Source organism: Aquarana catesbeiana, linkage group LG12 (genome assembly GCF_042186555.1).
Source record: "Aquarana catesbeiana isolate 2022-GZ linkage group LG12, ASM4218655v1, whole genome shotgun sequence".
Lineage (NCBI taxonomy): Eukaryota > Metazoa > Chordata > Amphibia > Anura > Ranidae > Aquarana > Aquarana catesbeiana.
The window spans coordinates 44884980-44910478 of NC_133335.1; the positions used below are offsets into that span (position 1 = coordinate 44884980).

The 25499-nt window shown below is 42.2% G+C and overlaps 1 protein-coding gene across 1 annotated transcript in view; it reads left to right on the plus strand.

Annotated features, from left to right (window-relative positions):
* The window catches only part of TANC2 (tetratricopeptide repeat, ankyrin repeat and coiled-coil containing 2), a 710755-nt gene that overhangs the window by 286433 nt on the left and 398823 nt on the right, over positions 1-25499 (plus strand). Inside the window, 1 exon segment of the mRNA XM_073607675.1 lies at positions 11968-12067. Within this exon segment, the coding sequence (XP_073463776.1) occupies positions 12001-12067 (67 nt within the window). The 5' untranslated portion in view covers positions 11968-12000.

The window sequence follows — 25499 nt, forward strand, 5'->3', positions numbered from 1 at the left end:
TATGTAAAAGTGCAAAATCAAAGGGATTACACTATTTCTCACTGAAACATATAACATTCAACTGTAATCTTTCCTAAAGGTAGTCAGTGCCGAATACAAAATATTCATATAAATATGAAAAGTGCACAAAAACAACAACAGACAGACATATTTTAAACAACATACAGGGCCTTCAGCCAAAAAGAACCCCTTAGTACAAAATATTCATTTAAAAAAGTGAAAAATAGAAATCAAGGCAATAAATGAAAATTTACGTAAACTTGCTGAAGACAGTTGCAAAAATGTCAAGTACAGTGGGGACGGAAAGTATTCAGACCCCTTAAATTTTTCACTCTTTGTTATATTGCAGCCATTTGCTAAAATCATTTAAGTTCATTTTTTTCCTCATTAATGTACATACAGCACCCCATATTGACAGAAAAACACAGAATTGTTGACATTTTTGCAGATTTATTAAAAAAGAAAAACTGAAATATCACATGGTCCTAAGTATTCAGACCCTTTGCTGTGACACTCATATTTAACTCAGGTACTGTCCATTTCTTCTGATCATCCTTTAGATGGTTCTACACCTTCATTTGAGTCCAGCTGTGCTTGATTATACTGATTGGACTTGATTAGGAAAGCCACACACCTGTCTATATAAGACCTTACAGCTCACAGTGCTTGTCAGAGCAAATGAGAATCATGAGGTCAAAGGAACTGCCTGAAGAGCTCAGAGACAGAATTGTGGCAAAGCACAGATCTGGCCAAGGTTACAAAAAATTTCTGCTGCACTTAAGGTTCCAAAGAGCACAGTGGCCTCCATAATCCTTAAATGGAAGACGTTTGGGACGACCAGAACCCTTCCTAGAGCTGGCCGTCCGGCCAAACTGAGCTATCAGGGGAGAAGAGCCTTGGTGAGAGAGGTAAAGAAGAACCCAAAGATCACTGTGGCTGAGCTCCAGAGATGGCAGAAAGTTGTAGAAAGTCAACCACCACTGCAGCCCTCCACTAGTCGGGGCTTTATGGCAGAGTGGCCCGATGGAAGCCTCTCCTCAGTGCAAGACACATGAAAGCCCACATGGAGTTTGCTAAAATACACCCGAAGGGCTCCAAGATGGTGAGAAATAAGATTCTCTGGTCTGATGAGAGAAGGAAAGAAAGAAAGAGGGACGGAGAAAGAAGGAAGGAAAGAGAAAGAAATAAAGAAAAAAAGAATGGAAAGAAAGAAAGAGAAAGAAAGAGAGATGGAGAGAAAGAAAGAGCAAGAGAGAGAGAGAGATGAAGAGAGAAAGAAAGAGCGAGAGAGAGAGAGAGAGAGAGAGAAATAAAGACAAAAAGAATGGAAAGAAAGAGAGATGAAGAAAGAAAGAGCGAGAGAGAGAGAGAGAGAAATAAAGACAAAAAGAATGGAAAGAAAGAGAGATGAAGAAAGAAAGAGAGAGAAAGAGAGAGAGAGAGAGAGAAATAAAGACAAAAAGAATGGAAAGAAAGAGAGATGGAGAAAGAGAAAGAAAGAGAAATGGGGATGGAGAAAGAGAGATGGAAGAAAAGAAAGAATAAAGAGAAATGGGGATGGAGAAAGAGAGATGGAAGAAAGGAAAGAAAGCAAGAGAAGAAAGAGAGAGAAGAAGGAAGGAGAGAAAGAAAGAGAGAAAAAAGAATGGTAAGAAGGAAGGAAGGAAGGAGAAAGAAAGAAAGCGAGGGGGCCTGTAGCTGCACCCATCATTCAGATATCCCTGCACAAAGTCAAGGACGTCGTATGACAACCGGCGGGCAGGAAGTGGTTAAAACGCATTTTTTTTTAACACAAAGTTGTCCGTTTATACAATATTTCTAACACATAGCATGTACATACCAAAAATGACACCACAAAATAGATTCTCCTACTCCTCCTGAGTACGGTGATACCACATGTGTGAGACTTCCACAGCCTGGCCACATACAGAGGCCGAGTACAGTCGAGTATGGCTGAGCGTGGCTGGGTATGGCTGGGTATAACTGAGCATGGCTGGGTATGGCAGAGTATGGCTGGGTATCACCGAGTATTGCAGAGTATAGATGGGTATCACCGAGTATTGCAGAGTATGGCTGGGTATCGCACGGTATTGCGGGGTATTGCAGAGTATTGCAAAGTATTGTGGGGTATTTCAGGGTATTGCACAGTATTGTGGGGTATTGAAGAGTATTGCGGGGTATTGCACAGTATTGTGGAGTATTGCAGAGTATTGCACAGTGTTGCGGGGTATTGCAGAGTATTGCGGGGTATTGCAGTGTATTGCAAAGTATTGTGGGGTATTGCACAGTATTGTGGGGTATTGCACAATATTGTGGGGTATTGCAGAGTATTGCACAGTATTGTGGAGTATTGCACAGTGTTGCGGGGTATTGCACAGTATTGCGGGGTATTGCAGAGTATTGCGGGGTATTGCACAGTGTTGCGGGGTATTGCACAGTGTTGCGGGGTATTGCAGAGTATTGGGGGCTATTGCGGGGTATTTCAGGGTATTGCGGGGTATTTCAGGGTATTGCGGGGTATTGCACAGTATTGCGGGGTATTGCACAGTATTGTGGGGTATTGCACAGTATTGTGGGGTATTGCAGAGTATTGCACAGTATTGTGGGGTATTGCAGAGTATTGTGGGGTATTGCAGAGTATTGCACAGTATTGTGGGGTATTCAGCAGTGGTGGTCACTGGTCATTAACCTCGCCTCAGCCTCCTCCCCTCCTCCAATCCAGCCATTTATTAATCTGTTTTTTAGTGTTTACTTACACAAGTTCAGACTCAGAAGTTATGAGTCTGAACTTGTGTAAGTAAACACTAAAAAACAGATTAATAAATGGCTGGATTCGGGGAGGGGAGGAGGCTGAGGCGAGGTTAATGACCAGTGACCACCACTGCTGAAGATCTGAGTCAGAACACTGGCACTGCGCTCTTCTACCTTCCAGATTGAATCCAGCCTGAGCCAGCCAGCCAGGCAGGCAGCAGCTCCTCAGCTCGGCTCCGCTTGATAACAGACAGCGCGCCGACACGACACAGCTCAGCTCACAGCTCCCGCCTCCCTGCGCTCCTCTCTGCGTCCTCCCACCTCGCCTCCGGCCGTGAGTGACGTCACGGCGCTGGCAGAGACTACGGGACTCCTCCGTAGGGGAGTAAACAGTGTAGTTGTGTGCTGAGGGAAGGGAAGGGAGGATCATGCAGGAGCGCACAGCTGCGCCCCCCCCATACCAAATGGTACCGCCCAGGGCACGTGCCCCCTCCGCCCCTGCCTTGTACCGGCCCTGGTACAGAGTGCGGGATTCAGGAGTGTGGCATGCACAGAGTGTAGGGTTCAGGAGTGTGGCATGCACAGAGTGTAGGGTTCAGGAGTGTGGCATGCACAGAGTGCAGGGTTCAGGAGTGTGGCATGCACAGAGTGCAGGGTTCAGGAGTGTGGCATGCACAGAGTGCAGGGTTCAGGAGTGTGGCATGCACAGAGTGCAGGGTTCAGGAGTGTGGCATGCACAGAGTGCAGGGTTCAGGAGTACGTTATGCACAGAGTGCAGAGTTCAGGAGTGTGGTATGTGCAGGGTTTCGGGAGTGTGGTATGCACAGAGTGCAGGGTTCGGGAGTCCATAGTGTTAAAGAGCATGCTATGTACAGAAGGCAGGTTTGAGGATTGCACTGGCTACTTTAAACCAAAAATGACTTTCCCTTCCCCCCCCCAAATCTCTCCCTTCCCCCAGTATACAGTTCTCCAACCCCCATGTCACCATCCTGGACAGTGTAAAACCTCTTCCTCTGTCATCAACCCCCCAGCTGTACAAATGCCACAATAAATACAATATTTTTTTTCTTCCCCCACTCTCCATTCCCAACACAGACCCCAGATACAGAGGGGGCGGGATATTTTCCTCCTCCGTGTGATCTTTTATACAGCCGAGGAAGAGCCTAGTGGAAGCTTCCTCGGCTGTCGCCTGTGTTACACAATCGGCGAACAGAGATGCCGCAGTTGTCGGCAATCGCTGCACACCACTAGTGATTCCATTGGCACCCACCTCGCCCCCCCTGTATACCAAAGCAGTTGCACCCAGGGATGGCGGGGGTGGGTTTGGTGCAGCAGCTCAGAGAGGAGCTGTCACTTCTTAATACAGACTCCAGTTTGTTTAATTTTTTTGGCGTGCTGGCAGCCAATTCAAATGAATGGACTAACTCAATGCCAATTAGCAAGCAATTTAAAGAAACTTTCCTGTAGTGCATCCACAGTGCATGGTGCTGTCCTGCAATGCATATGCTCTCCTTTGTGTTGAGTGCCAATAACAATAACTGGTGTTAACATAAGTATAGTGAATCAGTTACTACAATGTATAGGACAATAAGGAGCAAAGGGAGGGGGATTATTGCGGTGCCATGAACAACTCAATACAATATATATAGAATAGAAACATTTTTTTTTTATTACAAGTTCAGGCCTGGATATTTGATAGCATCCAGACTGTGTATCAATTTGGTCTCCAACGTAATAAGGTAACGTCAATACCACCGCCTCAAGCATGTAAAGATACATGCTCCAATGCAGCAAAGCGAACAACATTGGGATCATAATCATGTTGACTTGCAATATGTCTATTGAGGGCAGTGGTCATTAGTCTTTTGTATAATGGCATGATGTGATCCTTGATGTGCTTGAAGAACAAGAGTTTCGTCTTACTGACGTAAAAACATCCACATGCGCAAGTGGCCAGATAGACCATTGATTGTTTTACATGTGACTCTGTATTTGACAGTGTGGATCTAGCCGTTAGCGAGAATAATGTCTCTAGAATTCGTAATGAAAGAGCAGATATTGCAGCGACCACGTGGGAAGGTGCCAGTGGTTATAGAGTTAACTAGATTTCTGCGCATGTGATGGCTGGTAACCATAGAGGAAGCCCGTCGGTAAATGATCTCAGGGTAGGATTTGTTTTCCTTTTAGCCCTCTGCAGCCATATTTTGGCAGTGTGACATTGGACCGCATCTACCTTGCCAGGTTGGGCTTTCGGGGTATGTTCGGGTGATTTATTGGGGGTGTTTGGGATATATTCCCATCATATGGTAGTATCCCTGGAGGGGTTGGTCCATTGGAGGAGGGGATCGGACATCTGGTAGCATGCAGCATAAGTGATGCGCATCATGTTGTTATTTTTGTTTACTGTTTTTGTCATTCTTAACCATTTACCTACTGGGCACTTAAACCCCCCTCTTGCCCAGACCAATTTTCAGCTTTCAGCGCTCTCACACTTTGAATGACAATTACTCAATTACTCAATCATGTAATACTGTAACAAATTAATTTTTTGTCCTTTTTCATACAAATAGAGCTTTCTTTTGGTGGTATTTGATCACCTTTGGGTTTTTTATTTTTTGCGCTATAAATGAAAAAAGACTGAAAATTTTGAAAAAAAAAACGCATTTTTCTTAGTTTCTGTGATAACATTTTGCAAATTATTATTTTTCTTCATAAGATTTGGCCACAATTTATACTGCTACATATCTTTGGTAAAAATAACCCAAATTAGTGGATATTATTTGGTCCGTGTGAAAGTTAGAGAGTCTACAAACTATGGTGAAAATCATAAAAAATTCATCACACCTGATGTACTTGTGGCCTATCTAATTTCTTACGACCCTAACAAGTCAGGAAAGTACAAATACCCCCCAAATGACCCCTTTTTTTAAAGTAGACATTCCAAGGTATTTAGTAAGATGCATAGTGAGCCTTTTGATGTTGTAATTTTTTCCCACAATTCTTTGCAAAATGAAGATTTTTTTTTTTCCCCCCACAAAATTGTCATTGTAATAGGTTATTTCTCTCACATGGCATGTGTATACCACAAATAATGCCCCAAAATACATTCTGCTACTCCTCCTGGGTATTACGATACCACGTGTGTGGGACTTTTTCACAGCCTGGCCACATAGAGAGGCCCAACATGCAGGGAGCAAAGTCACGTGTTCTAGGAGCATAAATTACACATCTAACTTGTTGACTACCTATTACACTTTTGAAGGCCCTGGAGCACCAGGACAATGACACGTGACACTGATGACAGATGGCACTGATATGTGGCACTGATGACAGATGGAACTGATACGTGGCACTGATGACACTGATGTGGCACTGATGACAGATGGCACTAATACGTGGCACTGATGACACTGATGTGGCACTGATGACAGATGGCACTAATACGTGGCACTGACAGATGGCACTAATACGTGGCACTGATGACACATGACACTGATGACAGATGGCACTAATATGTGGCACTGATGACACATGGCACTAATACGTGGCACTGATGACACGTGGCACTGATGACAGATGGCACTAATACGTGGCAATGATAAAAGATGGCACTAATACGTAGCAGTGATGACAGATGGCACTAATACGTGGCAGTGATGACAGATGGCACTAATACGTGGCAGTGATGACAGATGGCACTGATACGTGGCACTGATGACAGATGGCACTGATACATGGCACTGATGACACGTGACACTGATAACAGATGGCACATGACACTGACAGGTGGCACTGATGACAGATGGCACTAATATGTGGCACTGATGACAGATGGCACTGATGACAGATGGCACTAATATATGGCACTGATGACAGATGGCACTAATATGTGGCACTGATGACAGATGGCACTTATAGGTGACAGTGGGGACAGATGACTGACGTGACTTTTTTTTCGTTTTTTTTTTTTTTTTTTTTTTTTTTACTCACCGCTGCAGCCGTCAGCTGTCCCTCCTCACACGCTGTCTCTGTGTGAGGAGGGAGAGCCAGCGATGAGAGATTATATATGAGATATGTTTACATATGAAATCATCTCTCATTGGCACCGCTCGATCGCGCTGAAAATGGCTGCTGTGGTTGGCTGTTTTCAGCGATCTGTGACTGGCTGTGTCCAAGGGACACGGCCAGCACAGAACTTCCACGATGCGCGCCCGCGGGAGCACGCATCGCGGAAGTAAACAGGAGGACGTCCAGGGACGGCCTCCCGGCAATTAGCGTCTGCGCTGCAGCCGTCTTTTGGCTATAGCGCAGGCGCGAAGAGGTTAAAAAAAACTCATGTTTTTGTTCTTTCGCTTCTTAGAGCAACAATTGTTTTATTTGTTCTATTCTATTTCCCTGATGAAGCCAATGCCTTGGCGAAACTAGTAGCGAAGAATTGACCTGCTGTTATAATTTACCATCATCCTTTTGGTCAACAGAACATTGTAATATGCTCCCCTGTTATATGAGATTCAATATACTGCACTATTGGCTTTAACTTTTTCTATTCTATATATATTGTATTGAGTTGTTCATGGCACCGCAACAATCCCCCTCCCTTTGCTCCTTATTGTACTCAATCTTTGGGATGAGGTGCCTTATCTATTAAGGACATACTAGCCACTATCCTTCTTTTCTTCTACGATGTATAGGAGTGAACACAAGCTTCCCAAATAACTCCATAGTGTAAATGTTAGAATTACCAAATCACTTTTTTTTAATTAGAATATAAAAAGAACCTCTTTCTTGCTGCTCTGTTTCCAGAAAGACCTTGCCATTTGGATAAGCAGGAAGCAGAGCAAATATGGCTGCGCCCAGATACATATATAATTACAAACTATACATAAAAACAAGCCTTTTAAAATGTTACCACGCGTTAATAAAGTTTACATTTAATTGATTGTGTTCACAGGCACATAAAAAGCAACCAATAAAAAATGCTTTGTCAACAAATAATATTGGAAGGGCAGAGACTGTTAATTTCTTTAGGTCTACACACCCTGGTTTTAAATATATAGGATCGTGTGCAAGTAGGTGGAACAGAATTGAAACAGACACTAATTCACTTATGTTCCTCATAATCCTCCTTTTTCCAGCATAAAAGAATATCTGTATAGCTGATCCCTCTATTAAGGCATTTTCAGTGACTTAATGTGCAGTTGGTATTATTACGCCCCACAAGCACATATCCAGGCATTGTTCCTTTATGTGCCTTAATGGCGGAATTGGTGCACTGCTGGCTCAGGGAGAATGTAAACAAAATCTTCAATGAAAAGGCTCTGAGTTAGCCAATGTAATTGGCAGTTTTCTAGTCATAATGGCAAGAAAATATGGGAGCTGCACGGATTACAGGCAACCTAGAAAGCCTTGGTACCTGCATGTCTTAAAAGCAAGTCAGCAATGGCAGTTGCCACATTTATATTCATACAGAATTCCTTTAAATATAGATATTTCTATATTAGACATTAATCTTTCAGTGGCTCAGTGCAATGATAGTTTCATAGTTGGTAATATTGAATAAAGGCACCAGTCCATCCACCTAGATGTGTACATATGTATCTATGTGTCTACCACTTCCCAAATCCCTGTATATTGTGTTCAATAGGCTGCCCATCTAAAAGTTTTTTGAAATTAGTAACAGTTCCTGTTAAAACCACCGATTGTGGAAAGGATTTCCACATTCTTACTGCTCTAATGGTGAAGAGCACCTTACACAGTTTAAGGTTGAACCAGTTCTTGTCCAACTTCATTGAGTGGCCACGTGTCTTCTTGAGTGACGTTGGAATTGTATTTCGCTATCATCTCCCCCCTTCAGTGTCTCTTCTCCAGGGAGAATAAGTTAAATGTTTGTAATCGTTCCTCATTAATTAGGTCCTCCAAAGTCTCCTTTTTAGTTTTGTTGCCCTCCCCTGGACTTTCTCCAGTTCCAGCACATCTTTCTTGAGAACAAACCAGAGTTTTGTAGAGTTAAAATTATAGTTTTATCTCGAGTAAATACCCTTTTTATTGCATGCTAATATTCTGCTGGTGTCAAATTATTTGGCGAAGTCTAGATGCACTACATCCACAGGCCTTTCTTCACTTCCTCAGAGAATGTTAATAGGTCTCACACGAACGATCTTTTCATAAATCCATGTCGGTTGATACTATTCTTATAAGCTATATCTTGGATATGGTCTCTTATCATCCCCTCCAGTAGTTTGCAAACTATTGATGTTAGGCTGACTGGCCTGTAGTTTTCCAGGTACAGTGCCTTGAAAAAGTATGCATACCCCTTGAAATTTTCCACGTTTTGTCATGCTACAACCAAAACAGAGTGGCACATAATAGTGAAGTGGAAGGAATTTGATAAATTGTTTTCAATATTTTTTACGAATAAATATCTGAAAAGTGTGGTATGCATTTGTATTCAGCTCCCCCTCGATACTTTGTAGAACCACCTTTCACTGCAATTACAGCTGCAAGTCATTTTGGGGATGTCTCTACAAGCTTTGCACATTTAGAGAGTGAAATTTTTGCCCATTCTTCTTTGGAAAATAGCTGAAGCTCTATCAGATTGGATGGACAGCTTCTGTGAGCAGCAGTTTTCAAGTCTTGCTACAGATTCTCAATTTGATTTAGGTCTGGACTTTTGACTGGGCCATTCTAACACATTAATATACTTTGATCTAAACCATTCCATTGTAGCACTGGCTGTATGTTTAGGGTCGTTGTCCTGCTGGAAGGTGAACTTCTGCCCCAGTCTCAAGTCTTTTGCAGACTCTAACAGGTTTTCTTCTAAAATTGCCCAGTATTTGGCTCTATACATCTTCCTATCAACTCTGGCAAGCTTCCTGCTGAAGAAAAGCATCCCCACAACATGATGCTGCCACCATCATGTTTTACAGTGGGGATGTTGTGTTTAGGGTGATGTGCAGTGTTAGTTTTCTGCCACACATAGCATTTTGCTTTTAGCCTAAAAATTTCAATTTTGGTCTCACCTGACCAGAGCACCTTCTTCCACATGTTTGCTGTTCCCCCCACATGGCTTCTTGCAAACTGCAAATGGGACTTCTTATTACTTTCTTTCAACATTGGCTTTCTTCTTGCCACTCTTCCATAAAGGCCAGATTTGTGGAGAGCACGACTAATAGTAGTCCTGTGGACAGATTCTCCCACCTGAGCTGTGGATCTCTGCAGCTCCTCCAGAGTTACCATGGGCCTCTTGGCTGCTTCCCTGATGAATGCTCTCCTTGCCTGGCCTGTCAGTTTAGGTGGACGGCCATGTCTTGGTAGGTTTGCAGTTGTGCCATACTCTTTACATTTTCGGATGATGGATTGAACAGTGCTCCGTGAGATGTTCAAAGCTTGGGATATTTTTTTTATAAACTAACATTAAACTTCTCCACAACTTTATCCCTGACCTGTTTGGTGTGTTCTTTGGACTTCATGATGCTGTTTGTTCACCAAGGTTCTCTAACAAATCTCTGAGGGCTTCACAGAACATCTGTATTTATACTGAGTTTAAATTGCACACAGGTGGCCTGTATTTACTTTTTAAGTGACTTCTGAAGGCAATTGGTTCCCCTAGATTTAATTAAGGGTATCAGAGTAAAGGGGGCTGAATACAAATGCCCGCCACACTTTTCAGATATTTATTTGTAAAAAAAATTAAAAACCATTTATCATTTTCCTTCCACTTCACAATTATGTGTCACTTTGTGTTGGTCTATCACATAAAATCCCCAAAAATACATTTACGTTTTTGGTTGTAACATGACAATATGTGGAAAATTTCAAGGGTTATGAATACTTTTTCAAGGCACTGTATGTTGGTCGGCCCATTCTTGATTACTGGTATCACGTTAGCTTTAAAACAGGGGTGGGGGATGGAGGCCACTTTTAATAAGCGGACCTTGTATTTTAGGTGCAAGGACTGCTCTAAAGCTGGATTCACACATGTGGGGTGCGAATTCCAGCTCCGTTTTCTCTGCGAAGAGAAAAAGCAGCTAGTTAGCGATTCTGCTCCCTTGTATCTGCGGATCAGCTGAGCAGGGAGTGGGAGGAAGTGTAGTGAGGAGGGGGAGAGAATTCTTGTTCACAACAGAACTCCTCTACGAATCAGATACATTCCCATAGAAGATTATGTGCCTGCAGTTCGCACTGCAATGCCCAGAAAATGCACAAGTATTTTGGGCAATGCGGAGTGCAAATGCAACGCACATATGGGAAGCAGCCTCATTCAAATGAACAGATTTTAAAATGTCCTGCAAATTGGATGCAGTAAGCCGCATCCAATTCGCATTGGATGTGAACCCAGCCTAAAAGCCACTTGATGATATTTCTTAGGCTGATATCCCATTCATGTTTCTAAAACAAAGGAAAATAAATAAAGATTATACATTCTTTCCAGGGGATCGGTCCATGCTACATTTCTCTGTTAGTAGACCGGTCCTTTTCATGAGAAAAAAATCATCACATGTTTAAATGTTTCACCATCTTATCCAATGCATAATGATTTTTTTCCACTTTAAAGACATCAGTAATTTCTAGAACCCCAAAAATAGATTGCGGGTAGCAGAGAAAAAACGCTCCTGCGCACAAGTGGATACCCAGACAAATGTGTAATGACATAGGCCTTGCTGCCCTCAAGGATGGGGAAATCCTAGTAGTCAAAGATAAAAGAGAAACAAGAGGGTACACCAGCCTAGTGCATTATCTTTGGATAAAAATGTATTAAGAAGATAAACAAGCCTATTTACAAAACATTAATAACGTAATCGCAATATATGGTCATCAAGTAGCAGCATTCAGTTAAACATGAACAATTCTCCAGAGGTCACGGAGGAAAACACTGCCAGTTGACGCGTTTCAGTGCTCTGAGCAAGGGGGGACTTACCCCTCAAAACGCGTCTGCTGGCAGTGATTTCTGTTTTTTCCTCCGTGACCTCTGGAGAATTGTTCATGTTCAACTGAATGCTGCTACTTGATGACCATATACTGCGATTACGTTATTAATGTTTTGGAAGTAGGCTTTTTTATCTTAATACATTTTTATCCAAAGATAATGCACTAGGCTCGTGCGCCCTCTTGTTTCTCTTTTATCTTTGACTACGTAGATTGCGGGTAGCCTGTCACTGCCTTCAGATATGTTGTTTGGGTAAATATGTGATTATCTAATTGGACCTTTTGTTTCAGATTTCTGCCTGACGTGAAACTAGTGGTGCAGACATGTTTCGGAACAGTCTGAAGATGCTTCTCAGTGGTGGAAAATCCAACAGGAAAAACCGGTCCAGCGGTAAGACAACTCATGATAAACCATTTGGTAGTCCTATAAATTCTCTTTTCAGTTCTACTGCAGCTAATACTGTATAGAGTTCAGTAAGATTATTATATTGGCTGGGATGCTCAGCAAAAAGGATGTACAGTGGGTGGGATTAGCAGCTTGACATCCATTTTGTTGGTAAATAAGTATGGAAAATGTTACTGTTCATCAAAATGTTGCTTCACCTTATTGTTATTATTTTTTATAGGGTTTATAAAGTTCTGTCAGTTTGTGCAGCGCTTTACAGAACAAACTGTTGATATTCTATTCTGAAAAATGCAAAAATATGACAATTATTGTCTAAATTGTTATTTTTGATTGGTGCTGTACAAAATGCTGGTAATTTTTGTAGAGACCGTCACTATGGCTATTCAGAAGTGCTGTTCTCTCTTGGCTCCCGGCACAAAATACCCGCTGTTTCTGACTCTGGGGGAGCATGTGACCTCTTCTTATAATGCATTTTTTGGGCCTAGTTGCTAACTGCTAGGCCTTTAGCACTATGACATGATGAAGAGGATGACATCACTGCTCCCTTTAATCTCCTTGACACCACTTTCCTGGGGGGGGCTGATTTACAAAAACTGAAGAGTGCAAAATCTGGTGCAGCTCTGCAAAAAAAAAATAATCAGCTTCCAGTTTTTTTGTCAAAGCTGAAAGAATAACTTCACCTTTTGCCAAAATATAATAAATGCACATTTTTTTGCAGGTAAAAAAATGTACATTTATTATTTTTTGTTGCCTGTAAAGCATTGCACGAGATCACTGATGCCATGACGGTCTCCTGCAAGACCTGTCAGTGTATCTGCTTCCTCGACAGGAAGCATGAATGAACTACCACATCGCTCCACAGCGCTGTGTTACTTCATTGAGAACTACAACAGCTGTGGGGACTTGTAGTTTTCAATTCACAGAGCACTGTGAATAAGTAACGTGGGTGGAGCCTGTTTTTTTTTTTTTTTTACATTTTGACAGCTAGCTGGGAGGAGAAGATTCCCGCTGGCTGTCAGAGCAGGGGGGACAGGGGTCGGTGCTTTCATAAAATGTTACATGTTACACCCTGAATATGGGTGTAACATGTACATGGTATGAAAGATGGACCTATCCTTTAATTGAACAAGCTTAAATTAGAACCTACAAGAAAGCCAGGCAGAAGCTAGCATTTTAAATGGGGATTAGCAATGGCAGCCAATACATAGGTACATAGTCAGGTTTAAAAAGACATAATTCTATTTAGGTACAACAAATAGGAAAAAAAAATTGGAAAACCTTCGTATATACCCTATATCTACAGTTGATCCAGAGAAAAGTAAAAAACCTTATAAACTGTATTCCAATTTACTGCAGCAAAGGAAAAAAAGATCCTTTTTGATCCTCCAAAGGCGTTCAGATATTCCCTTGGATCAACATTCTCTGGTGTTATTACTTATAAATGTTCAAGAAATTAAAGTCGTGCGCTGCTGTAAAAAAAAGTGTGTGTTTTGGGAATAAATAAACTGAATAAACAAATTAAATAAATGAATAAATAAAAAAAGATGTGAGATTGCCGCAAACCACTAAACAGTGTACTCACATACTAATAAACAAGCAATACTTCTACAAAATGGTGTTTAATACTTATACAAAGTTTTGTATAATTATTGCTTATAAATGTTAATATCCAGTTATAGTTTGTGCATTTAGGAATGCTTCCAGCAGCTCTTTTTTAAACCATCTACTGACCTGGCCAGAACCAGTTCTTGAGGGAGTCTCTATTCCACACTTTCACAGCTCTTACTGTGAAGAAGCCTTTCTGTATGTGGAGGTTAAATCTCTTTTCCTCTAGATGTCTTTGTGATGACCTTAAAGTGAATAAGTCCAAGTTTTACTATATGGACCACTTATGTTATACGTGGTGATCATATTCCCACCTAATCTCCTCTTCTCAAGAGAATACATTTAGTTCAGCTAATTGTTCCTCGAAGCTGAGCTCCTCCATTCCTCTTATCAGTTTGGTTGCTCTTCTCTGCACTCTGTTCCCCAATATCTTTTTTGTGAAACTGGTACCCAAAATTGCATAATAATGCATTTCTCTTAGCTCAAGTTTCTGTTGGATTTCCATGTCCTTTACCCTTTATTGTACCACTGAAAACAATATGAGGTTGTGCTCAGCATTGTTGTTGTAAAAGGTATTCCAGGAACAGGCCCAAAACCCAGCTTAGTCTGGGAATACATTCAGTGAAGACACTCTGCCACCATAGGCTTCAACTGGCCATGATGAACCAAATGATATCTCAGCATTGGGTAGCCCTGTCTGCTCTTTTGCACCCTACATCATCGGATCTGGAAATTGAAGAAATCGGGTGGATAATTGTTGGCCGAACAGGTGGATTTGACTTAAATCAAGTCGATTTAATTCATGATTTAAATCGCTAGTAAAAAGGCTTGATTTAAATCAACTCAATTTAAATCATAATTTTTAAAGAGCAACTGTCATCTCTGTCCCGCAGCAGTTCCTCCTCTGACTCGCTGTCGACTCACCGGCAATCCCATTCACTTTAATGGGGCAGTTGGTGATGCGGCACAACAAGGTGAAGGACGTGGAGGCAGCAGGTGAGTGGATGCCCGCTAACAGGCGCTGCCATGATGGATCTGAAATTGCAGATGTAAGGACTTATTCTTGCTGGTAGTTAGAGGTAGTTAGAATCTTTTAATATTTGCAAATACAATAAAGGTTTCCTATTTAAAATAATAAGCTATCAGGTTAGTAAAACAGCGATATCAGAAGGAAATCAGTCATACAGTTTATAGTGTACATAGATTTGCAAAACAATGGGATAGAGGAATATTCCTGAGCTTTGTTTTATCTCATGGTTACTGTGAAATTGTGTTAATGCATCGATGCAGTGCATGTTATCTCAGCTTGCAGAGCTTGGATTCATTAAATGAGTTTACCAAAATATTAAAGAGGAGTTCCACCCAGGGAGGCCGTCAAAAAAAAAAAATTAAAAGTCAGCAGCTACAAATACTGCAGCTGCTGACTTTTAATTGGGCACTCACCTGTCCCTGGGTCCAGCGATGCGGGGGATCGAAGCCCCGCTCGTCCACCCCCTCCGCTCGTCGGCGCCGGCATTTCAACTGTGGGCGCCGGGCTGTGGCTTCACAGCCTGGCACCCACTGCGCATGTGCGAGCGGTACCGCACGCCGTGATTGGCCGCTCAATCACCTGGGACCTGTAATGGGTCCCAGATGATTGACAGGAGGGAGGGTGCAGAGCGGAGCCCTTCCTGTGCCTGGGGGGGGAAGTGATGTCACCAGCCCAGGCAAAGGAACAGGAAGACTACGAGGGACCACCTAGCAACAGGCATTTAGAGGTAAGTGAAAAAAAAAAAAATATCCAAATTTTTTTTGTTTTAGAATTTTTCCAGGTATTTTTGTTTTTTGGGTGGAACCCCACTTTAAATATTGCAGAATATACAGCCTCATGCTACATAACTAAGCTCCAGTTCATGCTGAATAAACTAAATTATTAATGTATCTTAAATAGAAAACTATATCCTTTTTTTTTTTTTTTTTTTTTTTTTTTTTTTTTTTTTACTCCAAAAGCATTTTATTCAAATAAATTTTATAAAAATAAAAAAAATCGATTTTAAATCCAAAAAATCCGATTTTTTTTTTTTATCATTGATTTATATCCACCCTACTGAACAGTGACTGCAGCCAATCAGCTGCAGTCACTGCTTTGACAGTACCCATTCTGTTCTGACAACCGCTGCCACTGTCTGTCAGGAGACAGTATTGTATTGTCAGCTGGAGGCTTGTCCATCTGCTCTGTTTAGGTTGGATGGATGAATCTGTTATATATATATTTTTTTTTTAAGGCAGGCCATAGATGGTGTAATTTTCTTTCCTTCAACCATAGGCGTCGCCAGGGGGTGGCTATCGAGGCTGTAGCCCCGAATCTGGAGCCTATAGCCCCGAGTCTCTTGCCGCAGGGTCCCTGCCTAACCAGCAGGTCGCGGCTGCGGCGAGCTGCACCAGAGCTGGAGGAGAGAGACGAGCGAGCGGACGAGCAGAGATGACATCATCTCTCTCCGCCCACTCCACGTCACCACTCTTCCGCCCTCACAGCCGGGCCACTTTAATGTGGGAGCGATGTGAGGCGGGGAGCAGAGAGATGACATCATCTCACTGCCTGCCACACATCATCGCTCTTCCGCCCTCACGCCAACACACCAGCCTTTGCCCGCAAAAAATTGCTTACCACCGGCGTGCGCCCCCGGGCCTGCAAAAAGGCTGGTGACCACTGCTATGGGCTTTAGCCCCAGATCTTTTGCAGACCTAGCAACGCCCTTGCCTGCAACCAAATCTTTTGATTCCCCCCTGTCGGTCAGTGTTGATGGGGGAATCCCACGTGGAGCTATTGTGTTTTCACTTCCCGGCGGGAAGGGGGGGCACAGGTAGTCGCCCCTGCAGGGAAAACCGTGATTATTGCTAGCGGCTATTGCGTATTCCAACATGCTGGTTGTACCCAAGTGGACCGATGGATCAACTTTGGTACATTCAGCCTGCCCCATAGAAGGTTCAAATCTTAGCCAGTCCCTGCTGAACAAGCAATCAAACCATCTATGGCTGGCTTTAATTTAGCCTGTAGGCTAGGCAAAAACAATCAATGACTGTGTAGCCAGCTTTACTAATGCTTACTGTATTTTGTAATGCTTGCCTTTGTGTCTAAGAACCCTTCATGCTCTAGCAGGTAACACAAAATATTTATTTGGTTATTTTATTTATGGCCATCCTTGTATTAAATGTTCACTTCGGCAACAGGCTTGTGTGTGGATAATATAGCTCAGAATTTACGCATTTTTAATTTCCTAAATTGTCCAGCAGGAGGCAGCAGGCTGCCACTTTGAATTATCTTGACGCATATACAGTGAGGAGAAAATTTGCAGTGCTGGCATCTTGGATTGCCACCATGCATTACAAGAATGTATCTGCAGTGGCAAGTGCAAACAATAGGCAAAAAATCAAAAAAAAAAAAAACACATAAAGCAACTTTTAAATAGTGAAATCACAGTTTAGAGACCTCATTCTGTGCTTGCCAAGATTGTGGCCTGTTCAGTTTTTGTAGACATACAGTCTTGTGCAGGTGATCATTTCATAGACCTTAATAGCTTTCTGTACAAATAAAATTATATATAAGCAAGGCACGTGTGACCTTGCCAGGAACAGAAAATGTGATGTCACAAATAAGTACACATATGTATTGTCCGTAATGATTTAGTTTTATTATTGCTGTGGGAAAAAAAATCTGTGACAATGGCGAAAAAAATGTAAGTTCTGTTCAGGTGTACAGCAAACTGTAAACTTTGATGTCAACTTTTTTCTTATGTCAATGGATATATATGTATAGTAATATGCTGCGCTGATTCGTATACCAAAAACACAATAACCAAATCAAAATAGTGTCAAATATAAACCTGTGTATAAATACGATCCAAAATCACTGAAGGACAGTCCTTCATACAAATGTCTGTGAATAAAGTTGTGATACAATTCACCAATCGTGATCAAGTCCATATAAACAGTTCAATTTGGCGAGAATAGATTGTGTGACTGCAAAAATAAAAGTACGCAAAGTACGCCTTCCTGTTTGTTTGTTTTTGTAGTTGTACTTTGGATTCCCCCTTCTGAGGAGGGTTGCATCCACCAAGCATCTGGTTTTGTTGTCCTATATTTTCCATCCAACTGTTAAGGACCTCATAGCAGTGGAAGTGACTGTTTTTTGGAGAATAATAATAGCAGACACCTCCACAAATCCCCTTTTGGCCATACTCTCACCCTATGGATTGACCCTCATTAGAAAGGTCTTATTGCGCCTTCAATCAAATCAATCGGACCCTACGAACGCAGCTGGACTCTCCCAGGGTTCAAACAATCTTCTCCAGAATTCTCACTCGGCATGGATCAGTGCTCAAAAAGATATAAAAGATGGCATAGTGCTCACTGGGGTATTTTTAGCATTAAAGGAAGAAAATACACTCCCATAATAACTGAATAAAATCAGCAGAATCACTTTAAAACCATTCCAAAGTTGCTCGGGTGAAGGCTTTATCATTAGTAATATACAAATACCTCTGGCTGCATGGAAAAGCCGCTCGATCTGACCATGCGGCCGTCTGGTCATCGAGACAAAGAGAGATTAGATAGTCTCTGATTGCCTCTATGGCCTTGGAGGACCCGAGCGACATCATGGTCTAGGGTGATAGTAAACATAATAAAGTTAAAGGACAGATTTGAGCTCTTTTTGACCCCAAATCTCTTCATAAAGAGGACCTGTCAGACTTCTTTCCATTACAAGGGATGTTTAAATTCTTTGTAATAGGAATAAAAGTGATTAAAAAACAAATAAATTAATGGGACAGTGAAAAAACAAAATTAGAAAAAAAAAGAAAAAATTAAAGCGGCCCTATCCCTCCGTGCTTGCGTGCAAAAGTTAGCGTATACATAAGTCGCACACACATATGTTAAGCTACGTTCACACCACACATGTGAGGTGTGAACGTTAGAGTGAGAGCAATAATTCTAGCGCTAGGCCTTCTTTGTAACTCTAAACTGGTAACCTGTAAGAAAATTTAAAGTGTTGCTTATGGAGATTTTAAGGTAGTTTGTCGCCATTCCACGGGTCGTATGCAATTTTAAAACGTGACATGTTAGGCATCGATTTACGCAGCATAACATCATATTTTACAAAAAAATTGGAGTAAAAATGTGGATTTTTTTTTTTTTTTTATTATTATTCATTTATAGTTTTTTTTTTTTTTTTTTTTTTTTTTTTTTTAAAGTGTTTGAAAAACCGCTGTGCAAATACAGTGTGACATAAAAAATTTTATTCCCTCTGCTAAAAATAATATATAATGTGTGGGGGTTAGAAGTTATTTTCTTGAAAAAAAAAAATACTGATTTAAACTTGTAAACAAAAAGTGCCAGAAAAAGCCTGGTCCTCAAGTGGTTTACTGCAGCACCTATGGAGAGCGCCCCCGCCTGAGCCATAAGATAAGATGCAGTGTGGAGCACAGCTGCGGCTGCACTAACATACAGAGAGAACCTCTCTCTGCAGTCTACCCTTTATGTGTCCACTATTGCAGAGGCAAACATACTACATACCTTCCAACATTTGAAGATGGGAAGGAGGGACACCTACTAGCAAATGTATGTGGCCATAGGACACACCCCATTAAAGGAGAATTAACCAAAAAAAAAGTTTAATTGCATCCACAAGGGATTTTTTTTTGCCACTACTATTCCTTTATATTGGTCTTTTAAAATTTACAAATGCAGCAATTTAGAATTTGGATGAAAGGTTTAGCACTGGGAAACACTTTTTGAAAGATAAAAAGTGCATTTTATATACAACTATATAGATCAGACCAAAATGAGGGACAAATGAGGAGGAATGAGGGACAGAGGGACATTGCTCAAAATCAGGGACAGTTGGGAGCTATGATACTATCATGCTATCACATTTATCACACATTTATGTGAATGGATAGCTTTAAAGAGGTCAGTAGTGGGTGAGAAGTTTCATGTCAAAACCATGTGAAAGGGACAAGGTGCAGAGGGAGAGTAGTGCTGACCTGAAGTTCACCTAAAAGGATGGGTGGATACTTGACAGGATAATTGCTAAATGCCAGAAAAGTGAATTCTCCGAAATTACCATAGCACCCCTGTGACCCAGTCCTAAAAACAAATATGCTGTGGGCTCTAAAGTGTATCTGCTCCCTTTATATCCTTAAGTATAATAATTTAGTAATGGTTCCATTATTTTGTCTACTTACCAAAAGCCATTTAAACCCAAACTCCAGGCAATATACAGAAAAAATACAGTTTTTTACAGGACAGCTTTGGCTGGCAGCGGAGGAGACCTGATTTTTTTTCGCCTGCAGTTAGGCTCCAAGCACATTACGCATTTTCTTTTCTTCTTCTAGAAGCAAACCGTGTTATGCTATGTGTCCATGCACACTACTTTTAGTCTAGAAGTGTTTTTTAAACTTCAGCAACTGCTTGCATTTTTTAAAATGCCCCCATAACAAGTGTCTCCATTGGAAGATTTCCCTACTTTTCCTTTTCCACGGACAACTGAGCCGCATGGAATGTATTCCAGTAGCCAGAATAAATCAATATTCTGGCCAGTAGAGTGCATTTACGTTAAGCACCATATGCACATGAATATGCGTACATGCGCAGCATTAGAGGCATTTTTTCTGCAAAGTTCTGGCAGAAAAAAAATCCAACATATTTCAGATATAAATTCATATGCCTGTGTGCATGAGGCATTAAATATAAGTAGGATGTAGTGATAGGAGCAGTAAGGAACGCAGAGCTCCATTTCAAGTTCTCTGGTCTCATTCTCACCTGGTATGATGTGCTACAGGTTGTGCTGCCTATGCCATGTTAGAACTATATAGATCTTAGTTTTAGTCTTTTATGCCCTGTATACACGATTACACATTCCGACAACAAAATCCATCAGATTTTTTCCGACGGATGTTGGCTCATACTTGTCTTGCATACACACAGTCACACAAAGTTGGTTGGAAATTCTGAACGTCAAGAACGCGATGTGACATACAACACATACGACGAGCCGAGAAAAATGAAGTTCAATAGCCAGTGCTGCTCTTCTGCTTGATTCCAAGCATGCGTGGCACTTTGTGTGTCGGAATTGTCTACACATTTTGTTGTCGGAAAATTTTAGAGCCAGCAAGCAACAAGCTCCGATCGCACATTTTCCGTCGGAAAGTCCGATCGTGTGTACAGGGCATTAGAATGCGTTGCCTCAATAATTATTCAACCTAAATGCTCAGTTGCAGTTATGCGGCAAAGCTTTAGAAAGTAGAGGTCAAAGATGTGTACGGTAACCTTGCTAAGGGCCTGTGCAGACTGGGTTTTGTTTGCGTCAAACAGGTTTTGCATTCCTATACAAGTCTATGGTAATTCAAATGCACCTGTGATTGAATTCTGAATGACCTCAGAAGTGCCTCAAATTGATGTCATGGACACAAGCCCAAAAGTCGTCGGCCCAGGTCCCAACTACCATCAGAGAAAACACTGTTGGTTAACAACCACTTGCAGTTTGTTTAAAATAAAAATTATATGGATCTCTAAAGTAGAACTACAGTAATATTGGATTGCGAGCATAATTTGTTCCAGGAACATGCTTGTAATCCAAAGCACTCGTATATCAAAGCGAATTTCCCCATAAGAAATAATGGAAACTCAGATGATTTTGTTCCACAACCATTTATTCATATAAAAATGATTACGGCAATACAAAATACAGTATAAAGTGTATGGTGTATATAGTACGTGGCCAGAGGTTCGGGGTCAATACGAGTATTAGAAGGATCATAGTTTTAATGTAAAAAAAAAAAAAGAAATACACTCACAATGTTAAAAACGAGTCTGGTGCTCATCCATGTAAAGCCACTGGTGTATGCATTGCTGTATGTGGCCAGAGGTCCAAGGGTACTGGTGGCTCCCAGCGCTTCCTGGAGAACTCTGAGACTCTAAGACACTTGGGAACTGTTGACACTTCTGGATGCTCCGAGCACGCGTTACGCCCACCCCACCCAGCTGGAAGTGTCTCCAAGTTTCTCAGTTCTCCAGGAAGTGCTGGGAGCCACCAGCGCCCCCGGACCTCTGGCCTCATACAGTACTGTATACACCAGCGGCTTTACATGGCTGAGCGCCAGACTCCTTAACGCGGGATATACATTGTGAGTGTAACTCCACTTTATTTTTTTGGTTTTTTTTTCATTAAAACTGTGAAACACTGATCCTCCTACAGCTTGTCTTGAAAGACTGCGCTCGCATAGCAAGTTACAATTTAAAGAAAAATGTTGCTCGTCTTGCAAAACGCTCGTATACCATGTTACTCACAAACCAAGATATTACTGTATGGGCAATTTTTAATTTTTTTTATATTTTGGATAGAGTAAGGGAGGGTTATAACCTGTCAGATTTTTTTTTTTTCGCCATCTGTGTCCCATTGTGGAGAGATTTCCCTTCAAGTACTATAGCCAAACAGGAAGTGAAAGGAAATCCCTGCAAATAAATGCAATTCCTTGGGGCCCTCCAGGTCAACAGAACTAGTGTCCTCATTGGAACATTTCCCTCCCATTACTTTTCTGGGGACAACCCAAAATTGGGATTTTCTTTTACTTTAACCACTTAACAACCGGCCCATAGCCAAATGACGGCTACAGGGCGGTTGTTTAACTCTGGGAGGACGTCCAGGGACGTCCTCCCAGAATTCTGCTCTCGCGCGCCCCCTAGGGCGCGCACTCGAGAGCATCCGTGATCGCCGGGTCCACAGGACCCGGCGCATCACAGATCCCGGTAAATGGCCGCTGATCGCGGCCGTTTACCATGTGATCGCTCCGTCAAATGACGGAGCGATCACAAGTAAACAAACCGGCGTCATCTGATGACGCCGGTTCCTCTCCTCCCCCTCTCCTCCCCTCCTGTGTACCGATCGGTACACAGTGACCGAAGAGGCGAATGGATGGATGGCTGCAGCGTTGTGGGCTGCATCTGTAGTGCCCACAGCGCTGCACAGAGACATCCAGCCATCCATCCATCCATGCTCAGCCATCCCTACTACTCTGCATGCCCTGCAATGCTGTGCAATACTCTGCAATTCCCTCTGCAATACTCTGCCATACCCTGCAATACCCCAAAATACTCTGCCATACCCTGCAATACCCAGCAATACTCTGCCATACCCTGCAGTACCCCGCAATACTCTGCCATACCCCGCAATACTCTGCCATACCCCGCAATACTCTGCCATACCCCGCAATACTCTGCCATACCCCGCAATACTCTGCCATACCCCGCAATACTCTGCAATACTCTGCCATACCCCGCAATACTCTGCCATACCCTGCAATACTCTGCAATACTCTGCCATACCCCGCAATACTCTGCCATACCCCGCAATACTCTGCCATACTCTGCAATACCCCGCAATACTCTGCCATACCCCGCAATACTCTGCCATACCCCGCAATACTCTGCCATACCCTGCAATACTCTGCCATACCCTGCAATACCCCGCAATACTCTGCCATACCCCGCAATACTCTGCCATACCCTGCAATACCCTGCCATACCCTGCAATACTCTGCCATACCCCGCAATACTCTGCCATACCCCGCAATACTCTGCCATACTCTGCAATACCCCGCAATACTCTGCCATACCCCGCAATACTCTGCCATACCCCGCAATACTCTGCCATACCCCGCAATACTCTGCCATACCCCGCAATACTTTGCCATACCCTGCGATACTCTGCCATACCCCGCAATACTCTGCCATACCCTGCAATACCCCGCAATACTCTGCCATACCCTGGAATACCCCGCAATACTCTGCCATACCCTGGAATACCCCGCAATACTCTGCCATACCCTGCAATACCCCGCAATACTCTGCCATACCCTGCAATACCCTGAAATACCCTGAAATATCCCGCAATACCCAGCCATACTCTGCAATACTCAGTGATACCCAGCCATACTCTGCCATACCCAGCCATGCTCTGCAATACCCCACAAAAATCTGCAATACTCTGCCATACCCAGCCATACTCTGCCATACCCAGCCATACTCTGCCATACCCAGCCATACTCTGCCATACCCAGCCATACTCTGCCATACCCAGCCATACTCTGCCATACCCAGCCATACTCTGCAATACTCGGTGATACCCAGCCATACTCTGCCATACCCAGCCATACTCTGCAATACCCAGCCATACTCTGCAATACTCGGTGATACCCAGCCATACTCTGCCATACCCAGTCATACTCGGCGATACTCTGCAATACCCAGCCATGCTCAGCCGTACCCAGCCTCTGTATGTGGCCAGGCTGTGGAAGTCTCACACATGTGGTATCGCCGTACTCAGGAATAGTAGGAGAATCTATTTTGGGGTGTCATTTTTGGTATATACATGTTATGTGTTAGAAATATTGTATAAATGGACAACTTTGTGTTAAAAAAAAAAAAAGCGTTTTAACCACTTCCCGCCTTCCGTCATACGACGTCCTTGACTTTGTGCGGGGATATCTGAATGATGGGTGCAGCTACAGGCATCATTCAGATATCATCTTTTTTAGCCGGCGATTCCCTACACCATAAGAATGATCGTAGCGGCTGTTACACTGCTTGATCGTTCTTACGGGAGGCGAGAGGGTACGCCCCCCCCTCCCGCCGCCCTCCGGTGCTTCTACCGACTCACCGCTATGATCGAAGCCAGGATCTTTTTTTTTTTTTTTTTTTTTATTTCAGGAACAGCCTAGAGGTGAGATGTGGGGTCTTATTGACCCCATATCTCACTGTAAAGAGGACCTGTCATGCCATATTCCTATTACAAGGGATGTTTACACAAGCGTGTGCAATTTTGAAAGGTGACATGTTAGGTATCTATTAACTCGGCGTAACTTCATCTTTCATATTATGCAAAAACATTGGGCTAACCTTACTGTTTTGTTTTTTTTTAAAGCAAAAAACAGTTTTTTTTCCAAAAAAAAACGCGTTCCAAAAATTGCTGCGCAAATATCGTGCGAGATAAAAAGTTGCAATGACCGCTATTGTATTCTCTAGGGTCTTTGCTAAAAAAACATATATAATGTTTTGGGGTTCTATGTAATTTTCTAGCAAATGATGATTTTTACATGTAGGAGAGAAATGTCAGAATTGGCCTGGGTGCTCCAGAACGCCTGAAGGTGCTCCCCTGCATGTTGGGCCTCTGTATGTGGCCACGCTGTGTAAAAGTCTCACACATGTGGTATCGCCATACTCGGGAGTAATAGCAGAATGTGTTTTGGGGTGTAATTTGTGGTATGCATATGCTGTGTGTGAGAAATAACCTGCTAATATGACAATTTTGTGAAAAAAAAAAAAAGAAAAAAAAAAAACTTGATTTTGCAAAGAATTGTGGGAAAAAATGACAACTTCAAAAAACTCACCATGCATCTTTCTAAATACCTTGAAATGTCTTCTTTCCAAAAAGGGGTCATTTGGGGGGTATTTGTACTTTTCTGGCATGTTAGGGTCTCAAGAAATGAGATAGGCCGTCAGTACTTCAGGTGTGATCAATTTTCAGATATTGGTACCATAGCTTGTGGACGCTATAACTTTCACAAAGACCAAATAATATACACTAATTTGGGTTATTTTTACCAAAGATATGTAGCGGTATAAATTTTGGCTAAAATATATGAAGAAAAATTACTAATTTTCAAAATTTTATAACAGAAACGAAGAAAAATTAATTTTTTTACAGATTTTTCGGTCTTTTTTCTTTTAGCGCAAAAAATAAAGAACCCAGCGGTGATTAAATACCACCAAAAGAAAG